Below are 26,034 nucleotides of genomic sequence, written 5' to 3'. Positions count from 1 at the left end.
ATAGCACAGTCTGAGACCTTTTCTTATGGCATCAGTGCAACTAGATGTGAAGACCTGCAAATCTGGCAGCAATGGGTTTTATCTGTGGCCATGGATAGAGGAGGAGGACCAATAAAAACAAAACAAGTAGTGAGGCCCTGTGGTGGACTCATCATGTTGTGTACACCTAAAGAAAAAGAGCATAAAGAGGCTAATTCTAAAAACCAGGAGACCCACACCATTCAAATCAAAGTTGACAGAAAAACAGCAAAACTGGGAACTTAGCCCAATTTCAGCACAGACAGTGTAACTCTTCACACACAAGCAGAACTTTAGCTAGAAAGAAAGGCAGCCCCACAGGATGCCCAGGATGCTACAGTATACTGTGTCCTCAAAACTTTGAGAGCGGAGACAACATGACAACTACACTACACGGAAAATGTATTTTTTCATTGTAAACAGTCCACAGTGTGTACTTTTCAGTGTAAGATAAATATGTATAAAAAGTGTCAACCATGAGCAAGGCAGTGAGTTTCTGGTTTCAGAGTGTTAGAGTCCGTGATAGTGGAGCAAAGGCAGCAGGATCAGCTGAGAGCCCACCTTGTAATCCACAAGCAGGAACCAGAGAGTACACTGGCAATGGTGTGAGTCTTTTGGAACCTCAAAGCTTGACCTCAGTGGCACAACCCCTTCAGCAAAGCTATAACTCCTTGTGCTCCTCAAACAACCACCAACTGGGGATCAAGTATTCAAATGCTTGAGAGTTATACGGGCATTTCATTCAGACCACCACCCTGCTCTAGGGACTGTTAAGCAATGTATGGCTGGAAAGCTAGAAGTTTCTTTTTGGAAGAAAGCACACAACTCCTTATGACTGAGAAGTTCTATTTCTGAGTATTACCTAAAAGAAACCATCAGGTTGAGTTGGGATACAACCTAACGCAAATAGAACTAACTTGCATAACACGGAGAACTCTGTAGATATGGCTAGAATTCATAGGTTAGATGTGTATGAAGTCCACCAGACCTCCAGCCCCAGCCCCAGGTAGGAGTCATCTCATATGGTGTGCAGGACCTTTCAGATGGATGTGTACAAGATTGTGGGGGGGGGGAATGAGTGTATATGTTAAAAGCCATTATGTTCAGCACTTAAACACACTAACACTATGTATATGCAAATTATGCTAATTTTAAGAGGAAGAGTGGATGAGAGAATTGTATCTATTTGGAGAGAGCAGAGCTGTTGAAAGACTTGTTTTCTTAAAACATAGTAACCAAAGAACATTTCCCAACAAGCGGAGATTTCCTAATTTCTGATATTTCTTTCCCTACATCATTGCTTGTTGCATTTTCATGGCCCTGGGAGAAACTCAATCAGCAATTAAGCAGACTATAAAAGCAAAATTGTTCACCAAAATACTGTCCTTTTAAAACACATGATTTTCTGCATGGCTTAATTTAATCTCTTAGCAGAGGATTCCAGACACAAGCTTTTAGCAGTAGGCTCAGCATTTGTGAATGACATATGGTATAATAAAAACAAGGCAAATGGATAGATAAATGGCAAATTTTAAAAGTCCAAGTATACTAAAACAAAAAAGAGCATCCAGCTGCTTGCATGCTCTTCAGTTTCAGCACCCCACTGTAAAGATATCTGAGAATTTAAGAAAAAAAATCAGATCTCTGTCAATAAAGAATTCTAAGACTGTAGAGCACAATGTGTTAGAAAGTTATTATCAGAATCCCATCATGATGTGAGTTTGTGAAAGACTCATGATTTTAAACATGATGTTTACTGTTAATTAGTACACCAGCTGCTCTGCTCTGCAAGTGGGATTTAAGATGGCATACTTAGGCTGCCTGACTGTACCACATTATCACAAACAATCCACTGAAAGATGCAACTTTCTAGGACACAAACATCATCTTAACTGTAGAATAATTTACCAATGTCAAGTGTATGGGTTTCTTTTACAAATGATAACTTTGGTGGGCTTGTGAAGGAAGGCTGAGAAGGGAAGACAAATCTTAGATAGTTTGGATGGAGCTGACTGAATCTGTGGGCACAGTGTTTTATGCACAACTGAGCTCCCCCCCCCAGGTGAGGACGATCTACCTACCAGTTGCTAGCATCTGCAGCTCTCACATAGCAGCTCAGCTTGCTCTTTCCACACCTGTCCTTATGATGGCCTGTCCTGCTCCTTCAGGCACACAAGCCAGTTCCTCAAAAATCTATTAGTACAGACCTGTGTTGTATTAGGCAGTTAGAAACCATAGTGACACTTTAAATGCCTACTGCATTCAAAGTCACAATGACTGCCTGCTACATGTTTCCCTGCCACATTCCCTAGTGACTCCTGGTCTCTGGTAGGCAGAAAGTGCAGAGGTGACATCCTGGCTAAAGCACTGGCCTTTAGTGCAAACTGTGGCTGCTGAGGCATCTAGCCCTCTGGACTGGAAAGCTAGAGTTTCTCAGTCTCTCTGGTATGTAGACAACCATTGTTAAACTACCCAGAACTTTCTGTATAAGCCAATCTAGAGGATCTCTTTTTTGTTATTGTTGTTTGGTTGGTTTTTTGCTTTTTCGAGGCAGAGTTTTGCTGTGTAGCTATAGCTGTCCTGGAACTCACTTTGCAGGCCATGCTGGCCTCAAACTCAGAGAGACCCACCTGCCTCTACCTCTGGAATTAAAGCATGTATCACCACTACCTGGGTAAAATACCTTTTATAATATATAAATATTCTATTGGCTATGTTCCTTTATAGAACCTGCCTAATTACATCACGAGACTTACTTCAATTCTGTGTATGTTAGTCATATAGGTGGATATCACCTGAGGTAAGGCTCAGGTCAGATAAGTCAGCTGGAGGCTAGGGCTGTGACATACAGTGACTACATGTCAACATACAAACATACAATTGCTATGTTAAAATGGCTCGTGCACTCACGCATCCCAAAACTCTTAACTGCTGAGACCAGGCCATGATGCTGCAACCACAGAGCAAGAAAAGTGGAATGAAGAAAAGACTAAATGAGACTGTGGCAGATGGAGGTGACTGTTTCAGATGGAGGTGACTGTTTCAGAGAAGAATGGCGAGATTCTGACGCTCAGGCAGAACAGGAGTGAGAGCCCAGTGGTGGGTTTGCAGCAAGTGACCCCAACTTTACTCCTCTCTGCTGCTCCAGCACAGCTCAACCCCAAGACTAGATTCTAGTGTTAGTAGAAATACAGAAGGGTTTGAGAAAAGTCTGACTGCAGTCAGAGAAGATAGGGGCACTTCAGAACAGTCCAAGCCCACCACAATGCTTCACTTGCTCTCGATATTTATTAAAAAGTCCACGAGAGCCAAGGCCTAGTACTCTCTGAGTACTATGGTACCATTGCTGCCTACAATACTGCCTGACACCTAGGAGGCCCACAGTGGGTGACTGTTGAATGGATAAATGAATGGCACCTGAACCAGGAGAGGAGGAAGAATGGGGAGCTACCTGAGCTGGCCTCCAACTCCCACTGAGATGCCTGTGATATGTGCGTGGCATGGACAGGCATCTCAAGCTCTCATGGGTCCCAGTGAAAAGTCACAAGCAGGTCTCAGAGGCAGGGCAGGAATTGTGATCCACGTGTTGGGGATTAGGTTTGAAGGAGCACATGTAACATAAACATTTAACAAAGAAGGTTAATGTCACCAAACCACAGAAGTAGGTTCACGGTGGTGGAGGTCAGCAGAGACCACCCCAGGCATCCAGGATGGCCTCTCTTCCCACTGGTGTAAGCATGCCTCAGCCTCCTCCTATACCCAGCAGCCATCTTGGCAAGAGGAGTTGGAGATCAGAACTCTCAAAGTGAAAAACAAACGTTTAGATCCTAAGAGCCAAATCTTAAATCAACACTGGCTACATCTACCTCCTGCTGCCCCCAGCAGGGATAGTGGCTGCATACCTAACTTCTACCCAGATTCTTATAAAATAAAGCATATAGTCAGAGTTGCTAATGTGCTTGCTACACAAGTGTGAGGACCTGAGTTCTCATCCCAGCACCCACATGGAAAGCTTAGCCTGACATCCTGGTTAAGCACGTACCTGCAATCCCAACACAAATGCCTACCACCTATCAGTTTTAAAGAACTCACCAAAGTCCTCTCTATAATACTCATATGAATTTTCTGTCCCAGATCTAAACTAATATCCACAGGGTAATGAGTGTGAGCTCAATGCATTGTGAGCAGTGCCAGAACCCCAAACATTATAAGACTGTCACAGTTTCCAATCCATCCCACATACCTCTCATAATTAGGCATTTGAGTAAAGCCTATACATTATTCTATTCTAATTATTTCTCATTCTTAACAGATCTCTGCATCAGTTCTCATTTGCAATTTCACAGTAGGTAACTGCAGACCCAGTAGGAAGGTAGTTAATGATGTTTCCTTGGCTCTTCTGAAATATATATTTATACTCATCTTTAGCAGCATATTGTGAAAATTTTCATAATTAAGAATAAGTAAAGTATGGGAATAAATAGTACATGCCCTAAGAGATGGAGGTCTGTGTAATGTTTTCTGGCAGATATGAGCCAACCCACTAATCTAGCATTCAGCCAATTCACCACACACCTCCTTCTGGGGAGATTGCAGGGTTCTGCTAATGCCGCTTCCTTTAGGCACTAGAGCGTAATGAGCTGTGCGGCTGCATTATTGATACCAACTGCTCTGGGACAGCCTTCCACATACTTGGAACAATACTAATATTGCTTTAGGAAAGTAAAGACAGTGTTAGACACAGTTGGAATAATGGAGAAGGCAATAGTTCCCATGCTACCTCAAGGCACAAAGGGGTTACTTGGAGGAGGTCAGCAGGTATCAGGGGGAACAGAGTAGAGAGAAGAGAGGGAAGAGAGTCAACTAAGAAGACTGTTTACAAGTGCCACAGTGAAATTCAACTCTGCACATGCTAATTGAACATTTTAATTAGAATAAAAACAACAATGAAGTAAGAGAAAAATAATAATAATACCAATGGGTGCCCAATGAGGGTAATGCAGACTACCTTCTTATTGAGATGCACTAGCATGTTCTTGGTGGTTCTTTCACAAAGCTGTTTTTCTCTTAATATTTGATGGATTTTGAAAGGGAAAGATTATTAGTGCGCTTAAGATAGAGGCAGGCAGATTTCAGAGTTTGAGGCCAGCCTGGTCTACAAAGTGAGTTCCAGGACAGCCAGGACTACACAAAGAAACCCTGTCTCGAAAAAAAAAAAAAAAGACAGTACAAGGAAAGAAGTGTTTTGTGTTTCTTTAAGGTGGCCACAGAAGATGGGTTTGAAATCAAGCATCTCTCAATGGTCCATAAAGACTGAACACCCCATGAAGCACCTTGTGCCAGATCAGGGACCTAGTCACTGTGTTTATCCACATGATTGACATGCAATGATTTAGTGCAGAGCTGCCACTTGGACAAGTCAGCAACAGGTTAAAACTGCCCTTCTAATGCAGGCATTTCCCATCTGATATAACCAATGCCATTTCAAATCGTATGTCACTTAGCCAGGACATGAGCCATAGGAACTATAAACAAGGCACAATTGTTTTGTTTTGTTTTTTCTTTCTTTTTAAATTGCTGGTGTGTGTTTGGCATATGGTTCTGGGTGTGTACACCTGTGCATTTGTGTTCATGTGTGTTAATGCTAGGGAACAACCTCAGGTCATTCCTTTAATTTTTTTAAATTTATTGCTTTGTGTGTGTGTGTGTGTGTGTGTGTGTGTGTGTGTGTGTGTGTGTGTGTGTATGAACATGTGCATGGTATGTATGTATGTGGAGGTCAGAGGAAACCTTATAGAGTAACTTCTTTCCTCCTACTCTCTCTCCGCAGGATCAAATTCCACTTACTCTGCTTAGTGTCAAGCACCATTAACCTCCCAACTCTCAGCAGCCCCATCTTAGTTTTGAGGAAGGGTCTCTTACAGTACTGGAGTTCAGCAGGCAGTCGCAGTCTGGCTGGAAGATGAGCCCAGTATCTGCCTTTCCCCACCTTAACAATGTAGGGATTGCAAGGATTTGCCATGGTGTCTGCAGTTTTATGTGTGCTTATCTGTGCATGGCACATGTGTGGGCCTGAGGAGGATGCTGCAGAACACATGTGGAGATCAGAGGACATTTTTGTGGATTCAGTTCTCTCCATCTGCCTCTACAGGAGTTTTGGGAATCACTCTCAAGTAGATAAAGCAGGGAAGCAAATGTTTCACTCCAGGCATCAAGCAGGTCCTGGTCAGTGAGTTTTGTCTTTTGTTTTTTATGTATTTATTATGCATTGATTTTCTTTTGAGTAAAAGAAATTAATGGGGGAGCTCATGGGACTGGAGAAGTATATAACTCACAACTAACATGAAGTTCCTGAAGATAGTCAGATTCACAAGCCTTTCCCTGAATGCAGATACAGGAAAATGGCTTCTGGGATACTCTCCCACCACCAGCCAAGTTACTTGCAAGTCACTCGAAGAACTCCAAGTGTGCAGTGGTCATGAGCTGTCAATCACTCTGGGGCGTCCCTTTGGTGATACAGCAGCATCTGAATCATGTCTGCATTTCTATGTAACTCTTTATCTACATTCCAGTAAGTAGCCTTCATTAATTTGCTAAGTCAGACTCTGGTGGATGCACTGCTCTGCTGTTGGATCCCTATCTGGTGTAAGTAGACATCTTTCACTTCTCCTAGGAAGAGTCATGCAGCAGTACCAGGATTGAACTCAGCTCCTAACTCTTGAAAGGTAAGCACTTGCTGATGGAAGCCTGATATGGCTGTCTCCAGAGAGGCTCTGCCAGTGCCTGACAAATATAGAGGGTAGATTGTCTCAGGCAACCATTGGACTGAGTGCAGAGTCCACAATGGAGGAGTTGGAGAAGGGATGAAGGAACTGAGGCAGTTTGCAGCCCCATGGAGAGAGCAACAATGTCAACCGGCCACCTGTCCTGGAACTCCCAGGAATGGATTACCAACCAAAGAACACACATGGAGGGACCCATGGTGGTGGCTGGCCGCATATGTGGCAGAGGATGGCCTTGTTGGATATCAGTGGGAGAAGAAGCCCTTGAGCCAGAGGGTGTTCGATGCCCCAGTGTAGGGGGATGCCAGGGATGGAAGAGAGAGTAGGTGGGGAAGCATCCTCACAGAAGCAGGAGTTAGGGGGGCAGATAGGTGGTTTTCTAAGGAGAGACCTGGAAAGGGGAAAACATTTGAAATGCAAATAAAGAAAAGAAAAAAGAAAGGTAAGCACTTTATTAACATCTCTCTTGCCCGGTTTTTCCATTTTTAAAAAAAAAAATTGAACATTTTATTTATTTTTGCTTTTATGTGTATGGGTGTTTTCACTGCCTATGTACCTGTGTACTGTATACAGACAGTGCTTACAGGGAGCAGATTAGGGTCTTAGATCCACTGAGACTGGAATTACAGGTAGTTGCAAGCCACCATACGGGTGGTAGGAATCAAAATTTGATCCTCTGGGAGAGTAGCCAGGTTCTCTTTACTACTAAGCCATTCTTGTCTCCTGGGTATTTTGTTTTTCAACAGAAAATGTGCTGCTACAATGCTTATGAAAAGCACTGTTGAGGATACTTCCAATCTCCAACTGCACCAGAGAGCTGAAGTTGTCCCACAGCCCACTCACTCTGCATGGGTCCACCAGGAGAAAGCTGGTCTCCTAGGAGTACTGTCACTCCCAGACTCAGAGGTGAGATAGTCACTTTCTCTTTAATAAGTGTCCAGGGAGGGGCAGGAACAATGGAGCTGCTGGGACAGGATCCTTCCCATCACCATCTGTTCCTAGAACTTGGACTGTTCCACAGCCCTCTGTACATAAGTTCCTCCAGGAGAGAGCTGGTCTCCCAGGAGTGTTCACATTCCCCAGCCAAGAGGTGAGATCTCCACTTTCTCTCTAATAACTGTCTGGAGCAGGGCCAACCAGGAACAAGCAGGACACAGAAACAGTGGAGCAGCTGGAAAAGGATCCTTCACATCACCATCTGCACCAAGAGCTTAGACTGTTCCACAACCCTCTGTACAAAAGTTCTGCCAGGAGAGATCTGGTATTCCAGGAGTGCTGACACAGGTTTACAGGCCCATAGAAGGGACAAACTCCAGCCAGAGACAGCAAGACTAACTAACACGAAAGATAACCAGATGGCAAAAGGCAAGCACAAGTATCTTACCAACAGAAACCAAGGCTACTTGGTTTAGCATCATCAGAACAAAGTTCTCCCAACACAGCAAGTCCTGGATACCCTAAGACACCAGAAAAGCAAGATATGGTTTTAAAATCACATCTCATGAAGCTGATAGAGGATATTAAGAAGGAAATAAATAACTCTCTTAAAAAAAATACAGAAGAACACAGGTAAACAAGTAGAAGCTCTTAAAGAGGATAAACAAAAATCACTTAAAGAATTACAGGAAAACACAAACAAGTGAAAGAATTGAACACAACAATCCAAGATATAAAAATGGAAGTAGAAACAATAAAGAAATCACAAAGGGAGACAACTCTGGAGATAGAAAACCTAGGAAAGAAATAAGGAGTCATAGATAAAAGCATCATCAGCAGAATATAAGAGATATAAAAGAGAATCTCAGTTGTAGAAGATACCATGGAAAAGATGGACACAACAGTCAAAGAAAAGGCAAAAGGCAAAACCCTCCTAACCCCCAAAATCCAGGAAAACCAAGACAGAATGAGAAGAGCAAGCCTAAGGATAATAGGTATAGAAGAGAGGGAAGATTCCCATCTAAAAGGGCAAGTAAATCAAATTATTGAAGAAAACTGCCCTAACCTAAAGAAAGAGATGCCCATGAACATACAAGATGCCTACAGAACTCCAAATAGACTGGACCAGAAAAGAAATTCCTCTCATCACATAATAATCAAAACACCAAATGCATACCACAAAGAAAGAATATTAAGAGCAGTAAGGAGAAAATGTCAAATAACATATAAGGCAGACCTATCAGAATCACACCAGACTTCTCACCAGAGACTATGAAAGCCAGAAGATTCTGAGCAGATATCATAAAGACTCTAAAACAACCCACAAGTGCCAGCACAGGCTACTATACTCAGCAAAACTCTCAGTTACCACAGATGGAGAGATCAAGATATTCTATGACAAAACCAAATTTACACCATATCTTTCCACAAATCCAGCCCTACAACGGATAATAGATGGAAAACTACAGTACAAGGAGGGAAAGTACACCCTAGAAAAAGCAGGAAAGGAATGTTCTTACAACAAACAAACAAGCAAAAAAAAAAAAAAGATAACCACATAAACATAATTCCACCTCTAACAACAAAAATAAAAAAAAAAAAATAACAGGAAGCAACAATCACTTTTCCATAATATCTCTTAATATCAATGGACTCAATTTCCCAATAAAAAGACAGACTAACAGATTGAATACGAACACAGGACCCAGCATTTTTGCTGCATACAGGAAATGCATGTCAGTGACAAAGACAGACATTAGCTCAGAGTAAAAGGCTGGAAAACAATTCTCCAAGGAAATGGTCCCAAGAAACAAGCTGGAGTAGCCATTCTAATATCAAATAAAATTCACTTTCAAACTGAAGTTGTAAAAAAAGATAATGAAAGACAATTCATACTCGTCAAAGGAAAGATCTACCAAGAACTCTCAATTCTGAATATCTATGCTCCAAATGTAAGGGCAGCCACATTCATAAAAGAAACTTTACTAAAGCACAAAGCACACATTGAACCTCACACAATAATAGTGGGAGACTTCAACACACCACTTTCACCAATGGACAGATCATGGAAACAGAAACTAAACAGGGACACAGTGAAACTAACAGAAGTTATGAAACAAATAGATTAAACAGATATATATAGAGAACATTTTATCCTAAAACAAAAGAATATACCTTCTTCTCAGCACCTCATGGTACCTGTTTCAAAATTGACCATATAATTGGTCACAAACTAGGCAACAAACAGAAACAAGAAGAATGAAATAATCCCATCCTATCAGATCATCACAGACTAAGGCTGGTCTTCAATAACGACATAAACAATAGAAAGCCCACATACATACACATGAAAGTGGAACAACGCTCTACTCAATGAAACGTGGTCAATGAAGAAATAAAGAAAGAAATTAAAGGTTTTTTAGAGACTAATAAAAATAAAGCCACAACATACCCAAACTTATGGGACACAATGAAAGCATTCCTAAGAAGAAAACTCATAGCACTGAGTGCCTTCAAAAAGAAACTAGAGAGAGCACACACTAGCAGCTTTACAGCACACCTATAAGCTCTAGAACACAAGGAAGCAAATACAACTAAGAGGAGTAGAGAGCAGGAAATAATCAAACTCAGGGCTGAAATCAACCAAGTTGAAACAAAAAACTATACAAAGAATAAACAAAACCAGGAGCTGGTTCTTCAAGAAAATCAAGAAGATAGGTAGACCCTTAGCCAGACTAACCAGAGGGCACAGAGACAGTATCCAAATCAAGAAAATCAGGAATGAAAAGGGAGATACAACAATGTAAACTGAGGAAATTTTAAAAACCATCAGATCCTACTAAAATCTGGATGAAATGGACAATTTTCTGAACAGATACCAGGTACCAAAATTAAATCAGGATCAGATCTATTGATCTAAACAGTCCCATAACCCCTAAAGAAATAGAAACAGGCATTATTAGTCTCCCAACCAAACAACAACAACAATAACAGGACCAGATGGGTTTAGTGCAGAGTTCTATCAGGCCTTCAAAGAAGACTTAAGACCAATACTCTTCAAACTATTCCACAAAAAGAGCCCCAGAAGGAATACTACCCATTCATTCTATGAAGCCACAAGAACGCTGATACCAATCCACACAAAGACCCAATGATGAAAGAGTACTTCAGACCAATTTCTTTTATGAATATCAATGCAAAAACACTCAATAAATTTCTGAAAAAAACTGAATGCAAAAACAGAAAACTGATCATCCATCATGATCAAGTAGGCTCCATTCCAGTGATGCATGGATGGTTCAATATATGGATATCCATCAATGTAACCCACTATTTAAATAAACTCAAAAGAAACACCACATGAACCTTATATTAGAAGCTGAAAAGCATTTGACAAAATTGAACATCTCATGTTAAAAGTCTTGAAAAGATCACAAATTCCAGGCCCATACCTAAACATAGTAAAAGCAATGTAAAGCCAACCAGTAGCCAACATCAAACTAAATAGAGAAACTTGAAGCAATCTCACTAAAATCAGGGACTAGACAAGGCTGCCTTCTCTCTCCCTATCTATTCAATATAGTACTCAAAGTCCTAGCCAGAGCAATTAGACAACAAAAGGAGGTCAAAGGGATACAAATTGAAAACGAAAAAGTCAAAAAAACTGCTATTTGCAGATGATATAATAATTATACATAAGTGACCCCCAAAAGTCCACCAGAGAACACCTTCAGCTGATAAACAACTTCAGCAAAGTGGCTGGATATAAAATTAATTCAAATAAATTATTGACCTCCTCTACACAAAGGATAAAAAGGATGAGAATGAAATTAGGGAAACAATACCCTTCACTATAGTCATGAATAATATAAAATACCTTGCTGTGACTCTTACTAAGCAAGTGAAAGATATGTACGATAAGAACTTCAAGTCTCTGAAGAAAAAAATGAAGGAGATCTCAGAAGATGGAAAAATCTCCCATGCTAATGCATTGGCAAGATTAATATAGTAAAAAGGGCCATCTGGCTGAAAGCAATTTATAGATTTAATGCTATCTTCATCAAAATTCCAACTCAATTCTTCATAGAGTTAGAAAGAGCAATTTTCAAATTCATTTGGAATAATAAAACACCCAGGATAGTGAAAACTATTCTCAAATAAATAAAATAACTTCTGGCAGAATCACGATTTCTGACCTCAAGTTTACTACAGAGCAATTGTGATAAAAACCACATGGTATTGGTACAGTGACAGGCAGGTAGATCAATGGAATAGAATTGAAGGCCCAGAAATGAACCCACACACCTATGGTCACTTGATATTTGACAAAGGAGCTAAAACAGTTGAATGGGAAAAAAGACTACATTTTCAACAAATGGTGCTGGTTCAACTGGAGGTCAGCAGGTAGAAGAATACAAATGGATTTATTCTTATCTCCTTCTACAAAGCTCAAATCCAAGTGGATCAAGGATCTCCACCTAAAACCAGAGACACTGAACCATATAGAGAAGAAAGCAGGGAAGAGCCTCAAACATATGGGCACAGGGGGAAACTTCCTGAACAGAATACCAATGGCCTATGCTTTAAGATCAACAACTGACAAATGGGGCCTCATAAAATTGCAAGAGGCAAAGGATACTGTGAATAGGACAAAACAGCAACCAACAGATTGGAAAAAGATCTTTACAAACCCTACATATGATAAAGGGCTAATATACAATATATACAAAGAACTCAATAAGTTAGACTCCAGAGAACCAAATAACCCTATTAAAACATGGGGTACAGAGATAACAAAGAACTCTCAACTGAGGAATACAAAATGGCTGAGAAGCATCTAAAGAAATGTTCAACATCCTTACTTAGCAGGGAAATGCTAATCAGAACAACCCTGAGACCCCCACCTCACACCAGTCAGAATGGCTAAGATCAAAAACAGCAGATGCTGTCAAGGATGTGGAGAAAGAGGAACACTCCTCCATTGCTGGTGGTGTTGCAAGCTGGAAATCAGTCTAGTGGTTCCTCAGAAAATGGGACATAGTATTACCTGAGCACCCAGCTATACCACTCCTGAGTATATAATAGCGCATATACCCAGACGACTTTCCAACATATAACAAGTGCACATGCTCTACTATTTTCATAGCAGCCTTATTTGTAATAGCTGGAAAAAAACCCAGATGTCATTCAACAGAGGAATGGCTATAAAAAATGTGGTACATTTATACAATGTGGTACTACTCAGCTATTAAAAACAACGAATTTATGAAATTCTTAGGCAAATGGTTGGAACTAGAAAATATTCTGAGTGAGGTAACCCAATCACAAAAGAACACATTGTGGTATGCACTCACTGATAAGTGGATAGTAGCCCAGAAGTTCAGAATACCCAAGATGCAATTCACAGACCACATGAAGCTCAAAAAGAAGGAAGACCAAAGTGTAAATAGTTCAGTCCTTCTTAGAAGTGGGAACAAAATACCCATGGGAGGAGATACACAGTGTGGAGCAGAGACTGATGGAAAGGCCATCCAGAGACACTTCCCCACCTGGGGATCCATCCCATATACAGTTACCAAACCCAGACACTATTATGGATGCCAACAAGTGCTTGCTGACAGGAGCTTGATATAGCTGTCACCTGAGAGGCTCTACCAGTGCCTGACAAATTCAGAGGTAGATGGTCTCAGACAACGATTGTACTGAGGATCTAGAGAAAGGACTCAAGGAGCTGAAGAGGTTTGCAGCCCCATAGGAGGAACAACAATATGAACCAGCCAGTATCCCCAGAGCACCCAGGGACTAAACTACCAACCAATAAGTACACATGGAGTGACCAATGGCTCCAGCCGAACATGTAGCAGAGGATGGCCTTGTTGATCATCAATGGGAGAAGAGGCCCTTGGTCTCATGAACACTCGATGCCCTAGTGTAGGGGAATGCCAGGACCAGGAAGCCAGAGTAGGTGGGTTGGTAAACAGGTGGAGGGAGGGGGATAGAGGGTTTTCGGAGGGGATACCAGGAAAGAGGATAACTTTTGAAATGTAAACAAAGAAACTATCTAATAACAATATTTTAAAAAGAGTCTTTAAAAGTAGAGTTCATCAAATGAGGATTGGTTTTCCCATTTTTGCTTTAAAACATCAGGACCAGATTAAGGCATTATTGCTTCCTGTAAAGGGAAGACTGGCTTTGGGAGGATGGGAAGAATGCTAGCTAGGACTTTAATTCAACACAAAATGAATGAATAAATAAATAAATAAATAAATAAATAAATAAATAAATAAATCTTTTAACAAGAAAAAAAAAGTAGCAAAGAGAAGAAATGGAAAGGAAAGCAAAGGAAAGCAAAGCAAAGCACTGCCTTATTGAAGGTCACTTAGGTCAGTAATTTTAGATATAATTCTTATGCCATAGATCCACAGACCACTCAAGATGTAAAGTCTTCAAAAATGCATGCTTACAACTAAAGAATTTCTGACATAATCATATGGAAGTAAAGCAAATCCTTCAAAAACTTGTATTTGACTTTTGAAGTTACACTGTAGATTTTTGACCCCAATATTCTCCAAAGTTGGTAAATACTTCTTCAAACCCCTCCTTGAAGTCCACAGAGTGCCCCATTTTTCTGGACATGGTCTGAGAGTCTGATGTCTCCAGCTGAACCTGATCTCCAAACACATAAGAATACACCGATGTGTACAGTTGTGTGCGTCTGGGATTTGTTAAAGTGATCTGAGAGAGGCTGGAGCGGGAAGGATATGGAACAGATATGTTTGAGATTTTTTACAGGTATATTTTTATAGCTTAGAACTGAAAATAAATATACAAAATGGTCCTTCTCTAGGTGCTTTGCTAAAGAGAAGAGGGTTTCTATTATTCAGTGTTAAGCAAATTTTTCCCATTCCCATGTTAATCTAATAAAAAAAATGACCCTTTCATATCCAACTATAAACTGGCTAAGAGCTGTGCATCCCAGAATTTAATGCCAAGCTGTATAGTCTCATTAAGGAAGAAACAGCTAAATCTCCTGTATCTTAATCAACTAAAGGTATGTAATGTGCATCAGAGAGTGTGTCATACTGCTGCCTGATCTTATGAAGTCCGGTGGAAAATAACAGGGAAAAAGAAGGTGACCCTTGCTCCCCAACATGGTGCTCAACAGCAATGAGAGCCACAGTTCCAGGTCACCCTGTCCTAACATCAGAAAGCCATTGTATATCAGCCTGGAGTCATAGCTGAGCTCAGCAGTTAAAAGTAATGAGGAGTCTTCCCCCAAAACCAAAAACATGAAGTCCTCAACTTCAAGATGGGTGAGTCAGCACAAGCTCACACCACACAATGAGGACAAGCTCACTCCACAGCCTTGGGGACAAGCTCACATCACAGCCATTGGGACAAGCTCACACCACAGCAATGCTTTCCTTCCCTCTAGAACACCTTTGAAATGCTGTTACTGAAGAAGTCAGAACTGTCTCTTCTTTGAGATTGACTTCTTGCCTCATTCCCTCACAGACACCAAAGTTTAAGGACAGTGGGAAGGACTCAATGACCAGATATAATGACCAAGAATGAGTCCTGTGGTCCTGTGGCCTGCTGTCCCACCCTTGGTACAGGAGAAGCATTTCTGAGTAGCTGCTGAGGGGTATCCACAGCAGTAAGTGGACTACCAAGCTCCAGGAAAGGAAAGTCAGGCAGATCAAAAGCATTGCCAGCCACCACATGCCCAGGCACAAGCTCCAGGGTCCTTAAACTTTGCTCAGGGATACACTAGATACCAAAATATTCTACAGGTCAAAGAAAAACTGGAAAGAAAACTCAAAAGTATTCAGATTTGAGACTTTGCAACAAGGTCATTACACCAGCAGCAGACAGAGAGGTTACACAGACCAGAAAGAAAAAATTGAAAGGCAAATATTACTTTCTTCTCTGAATAAACTTACCTGTTTATCCTAAAGTGCAACAAGATGACTAAGGAAAATCAATATATCTGAGCACTAGGTGCTATACATACAGACCATATGTTAACATAAGCACTGTCTAAGAGCACTTCCTGATTTATAGAAAATAACAATGGATACAAATATGTAGCTATATAATGATTAAACACTTCAGATTTTGACTATTTTCCTTACTATGGGCACGTCTTTCTTACGACAAAAATGAAAAACTTCAGATAGACTATGAGAAGGCCTCATGTAGGATCAAGAGATTTCTAGTTACCTGGGACAGAAGAGCCAGCTCATGGTGACATGTGACAGCATTTCTGTTGGCTTCCATAAAGTATCTCTGTGTGCGCCTCCGCTCCCTTTCCAGTTTCCTCTCCAAGGCTAGCTGGGATGTGGATAATCTGTCTAAATACTTCATCATGACATCTGATATCATGGAACTAACTTCTACAATATCTGGACGGGCTTCCGCATCAGGAGTGAGGCACCTAAGAAAAGACAAAGTATTGTAACAAAAGTCATCGAAGTGATACCATTGGGATTGAGAGAGGTCAAGTTCAGTGCATGGAATCTGCACCCAAGAGCAGCTGGGACAAAACAAGCATCAGACATAGCTCTGAATCCATCACTAATCAAAAGATATCTGAATTCTGGGGAAAGGGGGCTTTGAACTTGAGCTCATAGCCCAGGGTTGTAGGCAGGTCTTGAATCCAAGGTCTCATCTCCAGGTGAAAGAAGGAGTCATATTCTCCTGCATGCTTGACTGCCTTCCAAAATTACAGCCTGCTCACTAATCAATAAAACAAACAGGGCCCCCTTGATACAAGTTAAGGGAAGAAAGTTTCTGGGAGGTCACAGCTTTTTGTACCTTTTCCAGCTATATTCAGTCAACATTAACACAGGGTAGAGGGTCTTACAAAACACAGACAAATATAAAATCCAGTGACTTAGAGGTGTGAGATATTTCTATAGTTAAAAGTAAACTCCCACCACTCGGGAGTCTGAGTCAGGAAGATCATGAGCTTAAGGCCAATCCAGGATGCAGTATCTTTGAAAGGGGAGGGGGGTCATTTAAAAATAATTTTAATTTTTTTAAGATTATAGCTTATCTTGGTGTATAAAAGAACGGTTCACAAACTGCAAGGATCTGAGCTAAAGATGAAAAGCTGATGTGCAAAAGCTGATTAAATATAAAGCAGGGAGCATTTCGACCTTTCTTACAACTATGAGCTTTCTCATTCCTTTCAAGGTCAGCAGAGGTGTTTGCACTCATTCTGCCTGATTAATTTCATTTCACTTGGTCTTGTTCATGAGGATCTTATACTAATATTCTGTGTTTTACTTCTGATAATAAAATTTCAGGGGCACAGAGATAACTTAAGTAGGGATACACTGTTATCTTGATTGGAATATGTCCTCATTTTTTCTTAAGAACTTTTGCTTAAGTAACTTGACACATTGAATGCTAATGTTTCTGTGGTCTTGGAGGCAGAGAATATTATCAGGAATGGTGAAGTGACTGCCATTCACATTTCATCTAGCTACTGTCAGAAAGCGATTAATACAGCCATGGAGTCAACTGGCAAGATCACTGCACTGTTTGCATTTCAGTTTATAAACTATTGCACGATGGGATTGTAATGTTTTAATTCATCACTGCCAACTTCTTGAGAGAAGGCTGTGCCCTGTGGAGTGATGGGCTGTGCACAGACAGCCTCGTCCCCAGTTGAGCATAGGTCTGGAATCCCAGAGCCCTGGTGGGTGGTGATTTTCACCTGCATGGGACAGAAGGAGTTCAGCCATGCCTCCTGTGCACCTGGCTCAGGTCGGAGTAGCTACAGCTCCCCTGCAGAGAGGTATGGGCATCAAACTCATAGTAGCTGCACCAAGCCCTCCCACATGCAAATAAGGTTTCCCCAAACTCTCTGTCCAAGCCAATGAGAAATACCTGCTGTCAAACACTGAATCATCTCCCAAACTGTATATAAATCCTACCCAGCGAATAAAAGGTGTGGGAGAACTGCTCCATTTTCTGAGCCTTTTGTCCTAAGAGCTGTAACACTTGGGGAAAGATCTGCTCTCCCAAAGTGCCACCTGAGGCTCTGCAGCACTCCTCACTGGCTAGTTGGCTTCTCATAGGCCCAGCCAGACAGGACTCAGTGCAGGGCAGCATGGAATTACTGCATGACAGAGGTGGAGGGATTTCCCCTCCCTGCCAGCACTCACTTCCCTTCGCTAGAACCCTTGCACCAAGCCTAGTCAGAGATCTTTGTGGAAAGCCTCTGGTACTCAGGCCCACAGTGCCCCTTCACGAAGACATTGAATAGCATTTAAGATGCAACCTGGCTCCTGAGAACTATTTGGTGAATGACCAAATGAATCCATGAATGGGTCAACACAGCCTAACGTCTATACAATTTAATCTATCCTTAATCAAGATGTCTGATCACAGACTTATGGGCCTCCAGAAACACACTGGCAAAGGTTCCCATGGAGCTCCATTGCTCACTTGAGTATCTCAGACATCTTCTTCAGAGACACATATATGCTAAAGATTGGCATGGGGTACTCTCCAAAGATCCCCTAAGCAAATAAGCATGAAATCATGTTCTAGGGGGCAGAGGGGAAACCCTAGAATATTGCTCTCTTCAACAAAATTGTGCTCCAGTCAGATGAGATGGAAAAATTGCAAGTAATACTGTTCGACTGTCTTCATGTCATGTTTTATGAAACAGAGTTGGAGGCAATTCAAGCCTGTAAGGACTCCATTGTTAGCAGAACTCACAACTGCCTCTCTAATCATCACGTCTGCTTGGAAACAAAGCAACAGACAGCTTATGCAGCCAGGCACAAAGCAAAACTCACACACTTGGAATAGGTTTGCATAAAAGGAAATATTCTTCCTTGGAGAAGAAAAGGGAAAGAAAGGAAGACAGGAGAGTAACTCGGCTGCCTCCATGCAGCTTCTCCATATACTGCCTGGGAAAAACAGCAAGATGCTGTCTGGCTTTGTTCCAGACTCTTCAGGGCTGCTAAATAATTCTCCCAATTTAAAAGATTGCCTAAAAAAGAAAAGTTTTGATAACAAAATATGTGAATAAAAATGCAAATACTGTGGGCTGTGCTTGACAATAATGCGCAAAGTAAAACTGGGGTGCTGAGAAATGAGGTGTGTGTGGCTGGAAATAACACAGAGTTTAAGAGTGACTGTAAGAGCAGCTGCTGGCCTGTAAGTCAGCAGCCAGGAGGCTGAGACAGGAGGATAAGCCTAGGCCAGCCTGGCTTAAATAGCAGGGTTCTATCTAAAAGAAAAAAAATAATCACTAAATTATATCAGGTATTTTTTGTATTCCAAGGCTCTGTCTAGTTGCTGGCAACTGACTCTGAACCTGATAATTTGCTGAGTTGCTGATGGTTTTATATATATATATGAAATCTTCCACCAATATTTGGTAGAAAACGAGAGACTAAGAAAATGGCAAATCAGAAATTATGCTCTAATTCTTGTAGAACTTAGTTTTTCAACACTATAAATTCAAAGCAAATTAAACTTACAACTGCATTCAACACACAATTGATTTTGGCTTGAAGTTTTCTAGAGATTAAAAATTTCCCAGGGTAAATGTAGAAAATGAGGAATCTTGAATTTTAAATGAAAATAATGTCTGCTACAGTATATGCCGTGCAATCTTAACTTATAGTTAGCTATATGGTTAAATTGCCAGGTCTAACTTACTGTCATTTCTTAATATTTTAAATGATAAACACCTTGAAAAACATTTGATCTGGGGGCTGGATCAGTGAATAAAGCACTTGTCAACAAAGGGGCAAGGACCAGAGATTGGATCCCAAGAACCCATATAAAAGACACACTTAGAAGCTAGAGAGAAGGGAATATCCAAGACAAATTGGCCAATTGGACTATCTAATTGATGAGCTCTGAGTTCAATTGAGAGACTCAGACTCAACAAAGTAAAGAATGATTTAAAAGGACATCAAGCATCACCATTGAACTCCAGACACATGTGCCCACACACGTGTACCTGCACATATGTGCACATGTATACAAATATGTTTGTATACATCCATATGCATACACACACACATGCAAATACACATATATATGCACACCACAACACCACATACTCATTTAATGCGATATAACAGCAACAAAGCACTTAATCTGGAACCCCCAATAAATGCCACTCATCCTTTGAAACATCATAATTGAAGTGAACACAGGACCTACCATGAAGCCTTCTCCTGCAGCCCCATCTTAAAGCTTCATCTAGGCAGCCATTGCTCATCCTGGGGTGAATTTCATGATGATGGCCTGTCTTTATCTTGCTGGTGACATTTACTCTTCCCCTGGTCTTGTCTCAAAGTTGTAACTGAATAAATCCAGTTGCTCCTATCTCCAGAATCAGTCCACTTCTCCAGCTAACAGAAGTAGTTTTAGTCTTTTTAGCACTGTGCCCACAACCACAGTGCAAGCAATGTTTCCCCACCCATTCCATCTCACCATCAACATCACCATTAGCTCTCTGTATTCAATGGAATCTTTTTTTTCTCCCTTTTCCTTCCACTTTACCTGTTCTTCATGAGCCCACCAACATGAGCTTTACTAGAGATGGTGTCACTATGTACCACTCTGCTTGTCACCCTTAGTGACAACCCCTATTCCACCAAATGATGAAACAGATATAGAAAACTTGACCAGCATATTCGGTACACAGGGGTTTGCTATGACCAAGATGTTCTGTAGAATTTGAGACTCCTAAGATTAGGTCTGTGTTAGGTAAACATGGAGACGGCCAAGAAATACAAACAGGTGAAGAATTAACTAGTATAAAACTGAAAGAGTAGCCAAAGGGCCAGAAGAATGGTCACTGTAGTGTGCCTACGGAAAATCACTGGGGATGGTGATACATATAGGACCAATATGAGACCAGAGTTTCAGAATCTTAGAAAGAGGCAGAAACTTGTCCACCTAGGGAACTCTGGGACTTTGAACATCCAAAATAGAAAAGATTCAGTTCAGCTTGATGGAGCAGAAAGATATTGTTGGTGCTGTGCAAGTACCAAGATGTCCTTGATATTGAAACAAGTTGTCAGCCATAACCTCCCAACGCAGTGTTGACTGGGGGTCTGGTGTATTAACCTCTGCTACTAACCAGGTCAGAACCAAGGTAACAAGTGTCTGCTTTCAAGTCTAGTTACTGAACGAGAATGAAGCACATAACAGCAAGCATGTGTGCTTATGTACGATATTTTAGGGGCATTAGCTATTTTTTTATTGCTATCAGCAATAAGTTATTCTTATTGCTGTCACCAAATATTAATACCTGTCAAAAAGCAGCTTAAGGAATGAAGGAAGGGTTTATTTATGCTCATGCTTAAGGCAGGATACAATCCACCATGGTAGAACAGCACGGTAGCAGGAGCATGAGGCAGTGAAACATGAGCAGTTCTAGTCCAGTTTCTGGCAAGATTTGTGTTCCTTCCTGAAACTTCGGGAGTGGCCCAGGAGCTCTGCCTATAGCACACTGGAGCTTCTTTAGCCCACTCCTACAAGCTTTTCCATTTTTGTTCCAGAAAGCAGTCACACAAAGGTCTGTAAATATGTATTCAGGTTTCTCCCAGCAACAATGCCACTGTCAGTACCAATTTTCTGTTTTCCCCCCTTGGCTTCACAATCAAATTGCCAAACAAAAGCAACTCAAGGAAAAGGGGTTCATTTTGGCTCATCTCATGATGGAAAAGCATGAGGTCAGGTGTGATGTGACTACACACATTGTGTGAGGAGAGAGAACGTCTGTGCTCAGCTCCCTTTCTTCAGTCTGGGGTCCCATCCCATATGGTGGTACTGCCCATATCCAGGGTAGGTCTTCCCTTATCGGTTTAACATTTCTGGAAACTCTTCCACAGATAAACCCGAAAGTATGACCCTGAGGTGATTCCCAATCCATTCAAATTGACAACAAAAGTTAATGATCACAGAATTACAGACACTGTGGTTTTTAAGCGGGCAGAAGGGCACCAAGACAGTGGGGTAGTTGGAGTAGTTTTCTGGTCTGAGGTGCTTCTGTTGTAATCTGAGGGACTGAGGGCGAGAAGCGTGCATGTGTCTGAGAGAAGAAGAAAGGGTCAGCAGGTGAAGGGTTATGAGGAGTAGCTGGAACCTGAGAGCAGCAGACACGATCAACCAAGTGAGGCACTCAAGGACAAGGTCCTAAATTCAGGAGGGGCTTGACACTGCTCTGGGGGTACAGAGGGACAATAACCTTTATTAAACTCTGGCTATATTAATTGGGAAAACCTCTCATTTTTTGAGAACTTAGTATAAAATATAGTATTACTAACATTTAAAAATATTTTCAGTTTTATCATTGTTCACAGCTCTTTTGAGCTTATGTTGTTACTCATTCTTCCATATTTGTGTATATTTTGTTTATTTCACAAAGATAGATTTTCATACTTTTAACTTGTTTCGCACACACATTTTTCATGTTGACATAATGTCTTGTAGATCGGCCTAATAGCTGTACAGGATCCCAACTTCCTCTCAGATGTCCCAGTGGTTTTCAAGGAGACACTATTACTAAGGATGCTTAAACACCTTGCTAGATTTGGATTACCTGGAGAGCCTTTCATAAGTAGTTACTCATATGCAGTGAACATACACATGGAGACCTTATGTATTTCATGGCGGTTGCTTTATGTTGTAAGTTGTAAGACTATTTACCTTCTAATGGTATCTGTCACTTTTTCAGAGTAGATACCTTCTGGCACTGGCTCATATACAGCCTCCACTATCTGCAAGACAGAAAACAGTAGCAGTGTCAAAGGACCAAGTTGTCTATGAGCAGTCATCTGAGGTTACAATGTGGCTTGCTAATAAATAATATAACTTTATACACAAATTTTAATCAGAAATGGTAACATCTCAACAAATGAAAATCAGTGCAAATTAGACAGTTCTAGGCTAGAGAATCATTTTCTCCAAATTGAAATAAAATTAACCTTAGGCTCATGATAAATTAATAGGTGGGATGACATAATATGGTGGCTTGTAGGCCTAAAGCATGCCCTGGAGACATAGCTCAATGGAAAAGCACTTGCCTAGCATTTGAAGGCCCTGAGCTCCATCTTCACCACCACAAAGAAACAGTAATGAGAAACCTGTTTTTATAATTTTATATGATAAATAAATATAACTACATAGAAGTATATATTCACTATAATAGATATTTAGATGAAAGGAGATATAGAATGGGTCATGTAGGGAATCAAACAGTACATGCTTTGAAATGACAATGGTGTAAGTCACAACAGATGCCCCTTTGCTCCCGGTGGCCTACTTTAGTAGCCAAGGAGAGCATGTTGGTGCTACAGAAGGGAGGACTTAGAGTCGCCATCTGATAAAGGATGCAGCCAGCAGCCCAGACATCAGCCTTCTCTCCATATGGCTCACTCTTCAGGACCTCTGGGCTGAAATACATAAGGAATGTTAATACATACTACAGAATAGAAAATAAACTCGCACTGGAATAAGTCCAGTTTTCAAGTTGGTGGTGTTGATATATATATATATATATAAAAAAAAAAAACAAGTTAATGGACATTAAAATGACCCCTAAGGACTTTATACTGTATCTCTACTTCTCTCAGCCCTTTTTGGAGAGTGAGTGTCTCCTTGCATTAGATAGCAATTAACATTGAGACACCCTCAATGACTCACTCTACAGATAGTAAAAGACTGTCAAGTGCTCATCCCTAAACAAGAAATATGGATTATACCCCTACCCCTTGAAGCCACAGGATCTTCACAGGAGATAGGACAGGAACATTCTAAGACTCAGAGGCAGTGAATGACATTAAATACAGAGCTGTTTCCAAACATAAGAGGGCAGAAGCACTTATGAACTTACACTAATTGTGACAGTACACACAAGACCTATGCAAGTTCCAGACAGACAAAATTCCCACATAGAAGGGGGAAGGTGCTCACAAAACCCCACCACTATCTGAGGAGCTACTGGTATTTGATAGATACTGGGAGAGATGGAGTCTGTTTCCTCAAATGATATTATACCTGATAAGTCTATCCCACATCACTGCCAAGAATAGCTGGGCAATATAAACTGGACTTTATGAGGAAAGACAAGGAAGGAAGGAAAGAAGGAAGGAAGGAAGGAAGGAAGGAAGGAAGGAAGGAAGGAAGGAGGGAGGGAGGGAGGGAGGGAGGGAGGGAGGGAGAGCAAGCAAGTAGAGTTGGGTAGGAAGGGATAGGAGGTTGGAGAATGTAGTTATGGGAGGAGGTGAGTGGAAGAATAGATTCAAATTACATTGTATGACATTCTCAAAGAGTTAATAAAAATATCATTTAAGATACACTTGTACTTGAGGGCTGACAAGTACAAGAGCTGAAATGATTTAATCAGTACAGGTGCCTGCCACCAAAAATGATGTTATGAGTTTGATTTCCAAGACCCATAGGGTGGAAAGAGAAAGACTAACACAATTTGTATTCTGACTTCTACAAATACTCCCACACGCATACATATAAATGTAAAATGTAAATGTAAAAGTGAAATGTTTAAATTTAAAAACTAATTACTTAAATTCTTAATTACTGCTTCAAGTAAACATATCAAAGAGTTTTTTTGAGACTTGGGACATGACTCAATAGTAAAATGTGTGCCCAGCATGTGGAAGATTCTACATTCAATTGCCCATACTACAGGACACAAATAGGCACATAAATAATGTCCCTGAACTGTGTTGGCCTCAGAAAAATTCAGAAACACTCAAGCAGTTTAGTTTGTGCTGGATAGTTTTATGTCAACTTGACACTAGCTAAAGTCATCTGAGAGGAGAGAACCTCAATTAAGAAACTGTCTCCATAAAATATATACAAGCACACAAGTCTGCAGGGCATATTTTAATTACTGATGGATATGAGGCACAGCTTATTGTGGGTGGTGCCATCCTGGGTCATGGTCCTGTGTTCTATAAGAAAGCAGACTGAGCAAGCCATGGGAAGGTGTCTAGTAAACAGCTCTCCTCCACAAGCCTCTGCATCAGCTCCTGCCTCCAGGTTCCTACCTGCCTAAGTTCCTGTCCTGACTTTCTTCAGTGATGAATAGTAAATGTAAGTCAAATAAACTCTTTTCCCTCAAGTTGCTTTTGGCCATGGTGTTTCATCTCAGCAATAGTAACCCAATGAGCTTATGTCCACTACCAGAAAATGTCCCAAGTCATTTTGCCCATCACAGTCTGCCTGAAACAATATACTGGGTACAGAACTTCTCCAAAGAGCTCATAATCTATAGCCTAAAGTCTGCAGACCCATGGGCCTATGTGTCTAATAATAAATGCTTATTGCTGAAGGTCATGTGATGACCTTTATTCTGTGATGAATAAAAATGCAGGATTATAATTTTTAAAATATAAGAATGTGGTCTCTTCCATCTGGCTATAAGTAGGGTGTGAGGGTGACCACCTTTAAATCCATTGTGAGAAATGGTAGTATCTACCTTGGGTATCTCTTTTGAAATACCATGCAACTTCAACAACCTGTACGTGGATTTAAGAGAGGTTTTAGATTTGGCATTTCCATTTACTTTAGTGTGAAGTGGAGTGTAGCTCTATTAATAACATTCCTCACTTTGTAGAGCATAGTTCAACTAGGAACTCAAAATATGAGACAAGGTAATGCATATGTGTAAGGGCAACACAGCTTATTTATCTCGGTGTTGTCTCTCCTCTTCCTCAATGACACCACAAAGTTCCCAAATCCCAGGCTTGCCCTCTGTTATAAGCTAGGAGACTCTCCAGTTCTGGTGCCTGAGGTTGGCTACATGATTGGCTTTGGCAAAAGTGATGCAGGAAAAGACTTGCAAGGTATTTGCTCTCTCTTCCAGCTCTTGAAATACTGTGAACACAGCCATGCAACTGCCCCTAGGCCTGCCTCCTGGGTGATGAGCATCTAACTCCACTGGCCCCTTCACAGCAGCTTACTTGAGGTGACACATGGACTGACAGAGCATTAGTGGGCTGGCCAACACTGATCCACAGTCTTAGCTGGAACCAACCCCATGTATGGGTAGGGACAGTTAACTGTATGAAGCCACTAAGTCGAGAGATAGCCTGTCAGAACTAACTCCCATTGAAGTTAGCTTTCCTTGGTCTATAAAGGGATTAGAGAGTTAAAATGAAGCTGGTTGAAAAAAACAAAACAAAACAAAAAACCAGCCGGGCTTGGTGGTGCATGCTTTTAATCCCAGCACTTGGGAGGCAGAGGCAGGCGAATTTCTGAGTTCGAGGCCAGCCTGGTCTACAGAGTG

At 41.1% G+C, this 26,034-nt stretch overlaps 1 protein-coding gene across 1 annotated transcript in view; it reads right to left on the bottom strand.

Moving 5' to 3' along the window:
* The window catches only part of Nek10 (NIMA related kinase 10), a 197,853-nt gene that overhangs the window by 54,589 nt on the left and 117,230 nt on the right, over positions 1-26,034 (bottom strand). The window contains 3 exon segments of the mRNA XM_021182541.2: positions 15,960-16,173; positions 22,431-22,501; positions 23,047-23,176. Coding sequence (XP_021038200.1) covers positions 15,960-16,173; positions 22,431-22,501; positions 23,047-23,176 — 415 coding nt within the window.

This window comes from Mus caroli, chromosome 14 (assembly GCF_900094665.2).
Source record: "Mus caroli chromosome 14, CAROLI_EIJ_v1.1, whole genome shotgun sequence".
Classification (NCBI taxonomy): Eukaryota; Metazoa; Chordata; class Mammalia; order Rodentia; family Muridae; genus Mus; species Mus caroli.
Note: the sequence above shows the minus strand (reverse complement) of the source record. Positions and strands in the feature narration are given on the sequence as shown.